The sequence below is a fragment of the Leopardus geoffroyi genome, chromosome C1 (assembly GCF_018350155.1).
Source record: "Leopardus geoffroyi isolate Oge1 chromosome C1, O.geoffroyi_Oge1_pat1.0, whole genome shotgun sequence".
Lineage (NCBI taxonomy): Eukaryota > Metazoa > Chordata > Mammalia > Carnivora > Felidae > Leopardus > Leopardus geoffroyi.
In genome coordinates, this window is record NC_059328.1 from 131,704,539 (window position 1) to 131,716,596 (window position 12,058).

At 34.9% G+C, this 12,058-nt stretch overlaps 1 protein-coding gene across 3 annotated transcripts in view; it reads right to left on the reverse strand.

Moving 5' to 3' along the window:
• The window catches only part of LRP1B (LDL receptor related protein 1B), a 1,910,230-nt gene that overhangs the window by 31,916 nt on the left and 1,866,256 nt on the right, over nt 1–12,058 (reverse strand). For 2 of the 3 annotated variants that reach the window (XM_045479681.1, XM_045479680.1), the window contains exons 85-87: nt 11,445–11,619; nt 6,488–6,592; nt 5,509–5,622 (exon numbers count right to left, since the gene is read on the reverse strand). In XM_045479681.1, the coding sequence (XP_045335637.1) occupies nt 5,509–5,622; nt 6,488–6,592; nt 11,445–11,619 (394 nt within the window). The remainder of the gene's footprint in view (nt 1–5,508; nt 5,623–6,487; nt 6,593–11,444; nt 11,620–12,058) is intronic. The other variant, XM_045479683.1, reaches the window with a different exon arrangement.

Genomic DNA, 12,058 nt, shown 5'->3' on the forward strand with positions numbered 1-12,058 from the left:
CAAATACAGTCTCATTGTGAGGTACTGAGGCTTAGAGCTTCAACACCTGAATTTGGAAGGGACACAGTCCAGCTCATAACAGTAACAAAGAGCAAAATTTACAATTTTATGTGACAACTTGACTGGGCTAAGAGATGCTCAGCTGGTAAAACATTATTTCTGGGTGTGTCTGTGAAGGTGTCCCAGGAAGAGATTAGCATTTTAATTGGTAAATTGAGTAAGATATCCCTTAACCATGAGGGTGGGCATCATACAATCTGCTGAGTGTCTGAATAGAACAAAATGGCACAGGAAAGGCAAATACGCTATCCCTGCTTGAGCTGAGACATCCATTTTTTCCTGCCCTCAGACATCAACACCTGGTTTCAGATAGGAAACAGCTAAAAACCTTCCTTGAAAGAGGAAAAGGCCTGAAAGTAAGGTGATGTTTGTTGAGAACAGAACACATCCTACATGGCAAATTGGGAAGAGAGAAGACTAGAGAGATATGTTGGACTCAGACTGGGACTTATATCATCAGCTACCTTGTTTCTCAGGCCTTTGGATTTCGACTGAATTATATTACACCAGTGAATTTCCTGGTTCTCTCTCCCTCTTTTCTTTCTCTTCTCTCTCTATAGAATACATAGAAATATTTCAAAATATATATAAAATATATGTATATGACTTTTCTACTCTTTGACACATACACCTTTTGGTTCTGCTTCCAACTAATGACATAATTATATATAAACATATACAATATTTAATACATATAAAAATATACTACATGTTATAAAATACTTTTTTCCTCACTAAATTTTGATTCTTCCCTTTTGAGAAATTCAGTTAAGCCGAATCAATTAAGATTTATTATTCACTACCATATGCACAAACAGATGATATCTGAGTTGAGACTAGTGGGATAATAAGAGGTAAGCAGAAAAAAAGGTGAAGCATTTCAGTTCAATGAACTGAGTGAAGACACCTAAGAGAGGAATGGTCCTGTGGTTATGGGGCAAGGCTGTATGTGTGCTTGCATCTATATAAGTATAGGAGTAGCGGTAGGAGAAGTAGAGTAGCTATAAACATGATTTTATTGGAGGATGAAATGTACTGTAAATACTGCTGGAAGATAATGCTGTGGAATTAAGTCTATGGTTTAAAGAAAGTTAAATCCAATACAAATAAAAGTCTGACCCTAGCAAGATATCTTAGAGGTAGAAGGACACAGTTAACTTGATACTGAATTGAATACTTTTTTGCATTATTGGTAATTTCTAATCCTCACAACAAAATTTATATAGTATTGTCAAAATAGCACACATTAGATTTTTTTAAATTTGGTTTTTAACATTATGCGATATACTTACTTTAAAAAATATCAATACTCTCTCCAAATATACATAAAAAATCCTAGATTTTATTTTTGTGTAGGCTTTTCTGTGGAGTTTTCTTTTTCCTCCACACATAGTAATAAGTGAAAATGGCCATCAAGAGACAAAAGTGAAGGCTTTCAAAAAACAAATCTATTCCTTAAATTGAAGGATACAGTAATAAAATTTCTATGTGGAAAAAAAAAAAACCTGTCACCTTCATAGATCTGAATACTTCATATAGACTTTCCAAATGTGTGTAAATTCTGCACGTTCAAATAGTTTTCCACTCTACGAAAAAAAGAAAAATGTACTACCAACAAAACTAAAGCAAGCACTATATCTTATCTCTTAAAGCAATTTTTGTTTCCTGTAAGGCTTTTAGATGAAATAGTACATACTAGCTTTTCATTAAAGGTACATGACCGCTTCCAATTGAAATCTGAGGCTGAAATCTGTGTTTCCAAAAAGCTCCCCTTATAAGAAGAATCGACTACTAGAAAGATATCCAGAGGGCTTAATATTCTCCTGTCATATAGAGATTTCAAAACACCTCCCTTAATGCCCATCCAATGGCAAAATCCAATAGCCATTTATAATTCTCATCCTCCTTAAACTTTCTGGAGTTGACATATATTCTTCCTTCCTTCCTTCCTTCCTTCCTTCCTTCCTTCCTTCCTTCCTTTTTTTGAGTTGATATTCTTTGACACTCTCTACTCCTTTGACTTGGAGGATTCTACTCTTTGACGAGTTCCCTCCAATTTCCATTTCTTCTCATTTACTTTTGTTGATTCCTCTATAACACAGTATCAAACAGTGGTATTTCCTAGAATCCATCCTTAATCCTCTATTCTTCATTTTGTAAACCCACTCTTGTGTCATGGCATAAAATGTACCTCACCAATTGGCCCCAACATATCTCTCTAGTCTTCTCTCTTCCCAATTTGCTGTGTAGGATGTGCTCTGTTCTCAACAAACATTACCTTACTTTCAGAACTTTTCCTCTTTAAGGAAGCTTTTCAGCCATTTCCTATCTGTAAAACTATTACACATTTTTTCCCCATAATACTGTGAAAATATCACTTCATCTATAAAGTAATCATGAAATGATCTCTATTGAAATGTTTTCCCACAACACTTTAGTCATATTTCTTTTTTTTTCTTTTTTGTTTCAAAATTTTATTGACATTCCAGTTAGTTAACATGTAGTATAATATTCGCTTCAGTAGAAGTTAGTAATTCGTCACATAAACACTCAGTGCTCATCACAAGTACCCTCCTTAATCTTCATCATCTATTTAGTTATTACAATTGTCAAATAGGATTTTAAGTTTTGTAAACCCATTCATCTACCAAAATAAAGTTTAAGCTCTTCAAAGGTAAAAACCATGTTGGAGTTACTACAACATAGAGAAAGCAGTACAGCATAAGAGTTATAACCAAGGTATGAATTTTAGAATCAAAGTATGGTTTGAGTTTCAGGTATCCACTGGTTCCTAGCATGTAACATCAGTGTTACCATCTGTGAAATGGGGATAGTAATTACATGATGATGATAATGATGATAATCACAATAATAACAATAGCATAATATTCTAGCTTCACACAAAATATATAAAGCGCTTAACACAGTGCTTGGCAGAAAATATTTGCTAAGTTGGTTAGCTGTTATTAATTAGCCTTCCAAATTTACACAGGGTCTCATTCATCACAGGTTATCAATAAACATTTGGTGAAGAATTAATGAATGGATGATAGCAGAATATCATTACCTATATTTTGCTTCTTTTATACCTTAAGTTTTTTTGAGAGATTCAGTAAGCATTACTGCTACCATCAGAATAAATCTTAGATAGTAAAAAACCAAAGCACAGACAGAATTTCCATAAAACCAAATGTAGACAAATATACACAAAAGTAAAATATTTTTGTTCTAAACATTTCCATTAATGTATTTTTTTCCTTGCTGAGTTTATGAAATAGTCTTATAGGTGAATAAGTCTTATAGACCTTAATAGGTCAGGTGCCTCTGATGAAACTTGGTAAGAGTAAAAAATGGAACAGAACATTATTGTGAGCTGCTGTGCCCATGAGCGATATCGATTCTAGGGACACCGGAGCATTCTCAGGGAAGGCATGTTCTAGGACCATTTATAGGGAGGAAGGAGGGTGAGTCTGAAATGTTATTTGTACTTTTCCTGGACATAGTGCAAGAGAGACAAGACAAATGAAGACTCGGCCCCAGAACAGGCATTACCGGTATCCTAGAAATGAAGTAACATGAGTACCTAGATCAATGCTTGGTCAAGGCTCACTCTGGACTTATTAATTCTGAAATATCCATGAATCTCCTGACCTTGCTCTTCTTCCTTCCAGTTGCACTGTCCAGGTTGAAACTCTCATCACTTTTCTCCTCAAGGATTTCCAAATCTTCTATGGGGTTTCTGCAGCTGATCTCCAGCGCTCTCCCCCACATGCCAATGAGCATCACCTTCAAAAGCCAATTCCTTCAGCTCAAGCCTCTGCCTCAAATCTCTTTGGCTACTCATTCCTTTTGGGATCCTATGTAATCCCCTAACTTTGACATAAATAGGATCCCAACTCATCTTTCCAGTTTTGTGTCCTCAATCCCCTCTCCTTCCCAACTACAGTCACCCTTCATTCTAGCTATGTTCAACCACTCACAGCTCCCCAAATAGGCCATTAAGTCTCACAACCATGTCTTTACTTATGTTATTCTTTCTTTTCAGAATGCTATTCCCAACCTTACTGAATTTCATGAACTACAAGAACCACAAAAGATTGCCTTTTTCTGTAAAGCTTTCATTTCTCATTGTGAACAAATCACTTGCCCTGCTAAGATTCCATTGCCCTCTCTTTTTCCTGTGGCCACACCTACATTATTAAAGGTTAATTAGCTGTTTATGATATTTTAACCCCAATAATTAATGAGCTCCTTAATGATGGGGGCTAAATTTCATTCATCTTCACTTGTCTAGGATTTAGCATACTTTCGGGGTCTATTAATATTTGCTGAATGACTGAAGAAATTTAGGATGGATCCAGGTAGAGGCAGAACTGAAAAAGAGTCTCCTCTTGTCTTCACGTGCACAAGGTACAAACCTGAGTATGAGCTGAGAAGTGCATCAATGCCTCAACAGATCCGTCTATACACATTTTGTAGACTAAAATTTAAAGAGATATTTTTGGATGTAGTTTACATAGGGATATTAGTTTAACATATTCAAATATCTTCAGGAAAAAAGAAAGAATAGCATTTTTCCCTATGTGATTACTTTAGTCATTTCCCATATTTTTGGACTATAATCTAAAGAATAACATTTTCTTGAATAACAAAATAGATCTTTGTGAACACGACTATAGAGTTCTGATAATGAAATAACTGAGTGTCAATACACTTGTGCTTAAAGACCATTTCTAAGTACACTTTGACACCACCATGGAGCTATTAGATACCAATCATAGCCTCTGTTTATGACATTGAGTATTAAAGGCGATCGCGGATATGATCTATCTTTAAAGCTCAAGTGAAAAATGCAAAAATAACTTCCATTGTGATGAACATTGACCCCAAAGGTGGTCTCTGAAATTTCTCGGAGGAAATGAGTTTATTTTTTTATTGACAAATTGAGTCAGGAAAAAAAAAAAAGATTTAAACTATGAGGAAACAAAATTTTTACCACATACCTATTTCTTCTGTAAGTGTAATTGTTCTCAGTAAAATTTTGGGAAACAAAATAATGTATTGGTTCATCAGTACTTGAAATTAAAAGTCAGTTACTAAACAAAAGCCACCATTCCAAATATAGTATAGACTATAGCAATAGAGTCTAAGAACACCTGCTTCTGCACTTCTCTAATTAAAAGCCACTATTCTAGCAAATGTGTTTTCATTAGACAGTTCCATGAGCTTTCTCATTCCCTCCATTATATTTCTAGACACTCTAGCTGACTGTGGTGCATACACTTGTTGGTGAGCGAAGCAAAGGTTAAGTGTGTGTGTGACACAGATGAGCCCCGAGATTAAGTATACACTGTGAAATGCATGTGGATGTTCATGATTTAAACCAATGAACTGTGGCCTGAAATGATGTCACACGAAGCGCAGTGGTAAGTGGAAGGTTAAACCTACTTGCATCTCGGCTCATTAAACGCAGTTAAAGTGCAAATCCCCTCATTCTGACAGTAGTGATCACAAGGGTTCTCTTTCTGGTCACAGCGCTGACTTTTAAACCCCACAGAGCATCTGCAGAATTTCAGTAAAATACAGCTAAATAAAGCGGCTGACTTTTTTTCTAAATATGTTTCAAGTTCATTTCATACAGAGATAGTAACATGAATCAAACTTTGTCAAGTAAGTCCATTTCTCTTTCATTCACACTCATCACATGCTACTCTGACAAGGTGGGGACAGATCGTGGATATGGATCATATGTGGGCATTATCCTTCTAGTCAAGCAGTGATCAAAGAAAACTCAAAATAGAAACCACATAAGTGAAATGGTTTTATTTCAAGTTGTCCATTCTGGACTGTCAGGTATTTAAGAGGGAAAATATTAAATTCTAGATTTTTCTCATGAGCAGAGAATCTCCCAATACTTTCTAAATGTTTAGAAACCCAGATTCAAGTTAATGTACTCCAAAGGAGACAGGGGCTTAATAGGTTTACATAATACAACACTCTACACCTGATATAAACATCAAATAACACCATTATACATTTGAAAAAATGCCACAGTTTCTTTTTAAAAGGATAGCTGTAAATACCAAGTATACATAAATATGATTATGTCTGGGTTTCACATATCTAAATAAGGTCAATGAAATTAGAATAATTTTACCTGGCATTTCCAAGTTCAAAGATCTATGAATGTCTTCAATGGGTATGATGCTAAGAACTGAATGAGCTCTTCCTTATGAAATCACTAGCAAATTGATGAAGGAGGAGATTCTGTAGCACATGAGCCAATGAGGGACAATACTTGATCAGAGATGTCCGTGAAACATTCATTTAAAATGGATTACTCCAAGAGAGGAGAACAATAGAGGAAGGATTCCATGTACATACAAAGTCATACTATAACAAGCCCACAAAATTATATAATACTCACAGACACACAGGTACATTTGTCTCAGGGTCCAGCTGGCATGTGCCACCATTGTAACAGTAGCCATCACATAACTGACAGCTAGAGGCAATCTTTCCATTAGTGCAGCTGCAGCAACAAAAGAAAAAAGAAACCTCATTGTTAGTGGCATCATTATTGTCAAAAGCTGACATAAACTCTCTGCAGATAAGAATATTCATCATAGAGAAGTAATGGAATGTGCCTGGCTAAAAGTAAGTTTTCAGAAAGACAGACTTCCTGTAGGCAAAGATTTTTTTTTTAACAAAATGATAACAATTTTTTTTCTTTTGGTAATTTTTAAATTTTCAACCCACTTGCTTAATATAAAATTGTAATATAGTTAGAGATATGTGTAAAAAAATATGCTCTAATGTCTATCACTTACACTGCAGGGAGACATCAGCATTTGTATCTTATTCCCTTTTCATTTAACTAGTGTTTGGTGACATCAGTGTGAATTACAAACCACATGATCAAATATTCTGGAAGCAAATGCTTCAGCTATCTGTTGTAAACTGGAAAATCTGGTCCAAAAACACTGTTAAGAGTTTCAGATTCCAGATTTTGTAAGAAAGTATAAGATTATCCAGTAGTCGCCTTTTCTCTTCGATTATGTACTGTAAAGTCAATGTTTTTATTCTAACACACACACACACACACACACACACACACACACACACAAGATCATGGGCAGTTCATTGTAAAAATAGAAATGTTATAGGAACAATACATAATTTGGCAATAGGGTAAGGAGGTAGGTTTTCTTATGGAAGCAATTCTAATTTACAGCACATTATCTGTCTGAGATAAGAATAAACACCATGGTTATTGCTACATGGAAAACAAAAACAAAAACAAACAAACAAACAAAAAAACCCAAGCTCAGTTAAAATAGGAAAAATACAGAAATTTCTTATTTGCTGTGTTATATTTTTATCTAAATAAATACTACTAGATTGGACACTGAAAATTGTTGGGGGGGGCAGACAAAAGTGCACAGTCATTCCAAATTATCATCGGGTCTCTTGAATGAGAAGTAGGGTAATAGATTCATACAAACCTTGGCCCAAATCAGAATTACAACAGATCGTGCCACTATTCTGATTATAAGACCATGTTGGCACTAAGTGCTATGAAGCAATCAGTGGTGTCACAATAAATATGGACATAAGCATGACACATAAATCAGGTTGCAATATCACTGATCACTTTGACAGTCTCCACGATGGATTTCTATTGTGTTACACCCATCAAAGAGTATCCATCCATCCATCGGTTGGATGCCTGAAATGATTATTTGGTGGTCCTGGTTAATTTATTCTGTGAATATTTATTTTATGGCAGGTAGGTGATAAGGATGCAGGAAATCCACCACACAGCTTATTACTTTCCCAGGTGTTTAATTTAAAGATGTTTTTTAAGAGCCTAGATTTTAAAATCACATTTCTTTTCAAGATGAACAGAAGCAATGAGTCAACTATGCACTGGATATAAAATGGAAATATGTGAATGTAGAACCAAACATGGAGAGGAAGCAATTTAAAGTTTACAAGACTTAACACAGAATGCCTTTATAATCTATAGGTGTGTAAATATGGACACAAAGTGAGTCAAGTATACATTTAACAGTATTGGTATCTGATAGGTTTAACGGATCTGGGAGAATGTTCCTTGCCCTCCATCTCAGCCTCATTGAAAATCAAAGAGCAGAAAGTTATAGTTTCTGTTCTATCAAAAGGACAATGGCAAAGTGAAAAAATAGCTCATTATCCATTAAAGAATTTCTGAGAAAAAAAGATAACTATACACCAAATATCAGCTTTTAAAGATAAAAATATCCTACTCATTGCTTTTAAACTCCTTCTTTCAAGAGTTATAAAAGATGTTGCCTCTTTCTCTTTCTAAAGGTTTTGTTTGAATCCTAAATTGAAGACAGAAATTTGTATATATTTCAAATATAAAGTAAAAATTACTCAAATCATTATGATGCATCAGAGTTCAGCTCATATTTTAACATGGGTTTTCATCATTTTATTTCTTAGAGGCAAGTGTGACACACACACACACACATACACACACACAGAGTTTGTGATACATCACTTTCCAAAAGTTAATTACCAGTTGTCCAGTACAGAGAAAAAATTCCCATAACAACTGACATTGCAAAGGTATTATTTAGGCTATTCAAAATTATGATCGAGTCTTTCTTCATCAATATTTACTTAGATTTCCACATAAGAGAAAAATATACAATTAGCTCCATGTTTAAAGAATATACTTATTATCCTTGACAGAGTATCTATTCTAGTTGACAGCTCATAGACTGTGTGTTAGAAACACACCTGACTATTTGGAATCACATGAATACATGGAGGCTTCAATTTTCCTATTTATGTAAAAGATTTACTTTAACTCAGTTGTGGCTTTGTTTTGGTATCAGTTATTTAGCTATGTGACAGAAATTCTAGCACCACTGTAAACTTCATTTAATGCCAAGAAGAAAAGTATCATAAAAATGAAAACAAACTTGTCTAATAAGTTTCAGACTACCCAATCTTGTTTGTATTATCATGCTTAGATGTTATGCAGCCTATATGACCAAATATTATACTCCTGGTTTTAAACTTCCACTGTCTGCTCGTTGTCAGTAACTCTTATTTATCCATCTGACACATACTTTTCCAAAAGGATCTTTTATGAGTCAAGAACTACAATGTTGGATCTCCATAGCCAAGTCAGGATATGAGGCTCTGGTGTTTCTAGCTTGGTGAAGTCAATTTCCTTTGTATAGTAGGCTGTACTGAGAGCCTAAAGAGTCTGCCCTTCTTTCTTCACATGGGACCTCCCCCTTGTAATGGAAATGGTGTTTGTATCTCTTCTTGAGCTTTTTCAAGGTAAAGTGGGAAGGAAATTGCAACTCATATCCTGTCTTAGATAAGAGTCTATTATTTCCTGTGTGAATGGAATGGAGTTGTAAGCTAGACCCTAGAGCGCTTTTTTTTCTTTTAATATTTTTAATGTCTTTATTTATTTTTGAGAGACAGAGAGTGAGCAGGGAAGGGGCAGAGAGAGAGAGAGAGAGAGAGAGAGAGAGAGAGAATCTGAAGCAGGCTCCAGGCCTCTGAGCTGTCAGCACAGATCCTGACATGGGGCTCAAACTCACAAGCTGTGAGATCATGACCTGAGCTGAAGTCAGATGCTTAACCAACAGAGCCACCCAGACTCCCCTAGAGTGCATTTCTGATGCAGTGCGCTGGACATTAAGAAAAACGTACACCCGCTAATGGAAACAAAGTTCTGTCATGATAAAGTTTCATCACAAAGAGCTGATGAGCTTACTGAGCAAACATGATTTTGGTAGTTTATATGAAAATGCATTTGCTTTTATATACTTATCAAAGGCACATATTTATAATTAGTCGTATTTTCAATTACTTTACTTAAAAAATAATGTACTTTCAAATGACCCAATTTGAGGGTTTGAGTAAATGTCATTCATAATTATAACACAAATCATTAGAGTAAATTCTAAAATGAGAGTAAATAAAAAAGAAAAAAACTGTCGATGCTGTTTGTAATAAAATTTTATTGGGCCTTGTTTGGCAGAGCGACATAACTCAGGGCTGACACCCTCCCAGAGCTGTCTCGGTGGAAGCCACAGCATGAACACTTTACAGCACGCTTTCCATCTCATATTCTCATTTATTATACTCCTAACCAAGGCAAGCGATAGAGTCCAGTGCTTTAAAGGCTCTTCTTTTAAGAGGTTGTTGAAAGAAGCTCAGAGTAAGGACTGATCTTTAACCTCAGTGGCATAAACTTGTTTCACGATAGAAACTGAATGGCATTGCCCTTTAGCTGCCATGATCTCTTTTCTTTTCTTTTTTAATTTTTTAGTGTTTATTCTTTGAGAGAGAGAGAGAGAGAGAGAGAGAGAGAGAGAGAACCAGGGAGGGGCAGAGAGAGAGGAGACACAGAATCTAAAGCAGGTTCCAGGCTCTGAGCTGTTATGATAGTACAGAGCCCTATCCGGTGCCCGAACCCACCGACCGTGATATCATGACCTGAACTGAAGTTGGATGCTTAACTGACTGAGTCACCCAGGCGCCCCTCTTTCTCTCTTCCTTTCTTCCTTTCCTTCTTTCTTTCTTTCTTTCTTTCTTTCTTTCTTTCTTTCTTTCTTTCTTTCTTTCTCCTTTCTTTTTCTTTCTTTCTTTCTTTCTTCTTTCTTTCTTTCTTTTTCTTTCTTTCTTTCTGTCTTTTCTTCTTCCTTCCTTCCTTCCTTTCTCTCTTTCTTTTCTTCTTTTTTTTTAATTCTGTTTTCCAATCTCTTGATCTTAAAGCCAAAGGGCAAAAGGCAATGTAACCAAAGTCTAACTTGGAATTTTTATTATAGTTGCCTCTTAGGGAACATTATTACTTCTACTTATTTTGGACTATAATGTTTAAAGTCAAATTAAAAACCTAAATTAAAAAATGTATTTCCATTAGACAAGTCTTTTGCTCCTCCCCCGCAGGCACATTTTCTAACAACAGAAAAGTAAACACTTACTATAAATGATAGTAATGAAACAAAAGCCTCAGCTCTTCTAATTTAGGGATACTGCATATAGATTTTTCAAGGTATGTTGCATCTCACTATTTCTTGCTTACTATTAGGAATATTCTATATATATAATAATCTGACCACATCATTACATGAGTACATGATGAATTCTCATGTTCCCCAGCTGCACAAAATAGGCGTTGAATAAGTTCAGTCAATTGGGATGAACTGAATTTTATTTACAACCAAAAACAAACAAACAAACAAAGATGAAATGATCACTAAAAGAATTTTAGGATAAAAATAATTTACATTATTTTCATGTTTATTGTTGAACTGCTACATCCTTTTGGGTTCAAATGCTTTTATAAATTAAGCTGGATGTTCACTTACTTGCAAAATATATCTTCACTGTCTTTATTTATAATGCAGTGGCCCCCATGGCACCTTATACATTTGTCAACCTCACATTTTGGACCTTCATAGCGTATTGGACAGACGCATTCAACACTTCCATCATCCCCGATGGTACAGGATTCAGAATTCACACAGTAGTGGTGACAAACATCTAGGCAGAATGCACACCAGAGAAAAAGAAATTATACTATATGATTTTTTTCAGTCACAATACATGTTACCATTTCATTTAATATTTAAAAACAGTCAATCCTGAAAGAAATACAAAAATAAGTAAATTAATGAAAACATCTAAATATAAAAAATGGTTAATAATAAGTAGATTAGCTTACAAAATCACTTTGTAATTACATGTAACTAGAATTCTTTAATAATGCTATTGATTTCCCTTTTTGCCAGCCACACATCATTTCATCTGGCTAAAAAAAAAAATGTTGAGTTATACTGATATAATGCTAACTGAGAAACTCTTTTGGTTCTGAATGTTAAAGTTTAAGCTAACAAGTTTCCTTCATTTCCTTCTAATGGGCACTATAACTATTCTGAAATGAGCAGAAATACTCAAGATTTCTTTAAGAATCATTTGTTGT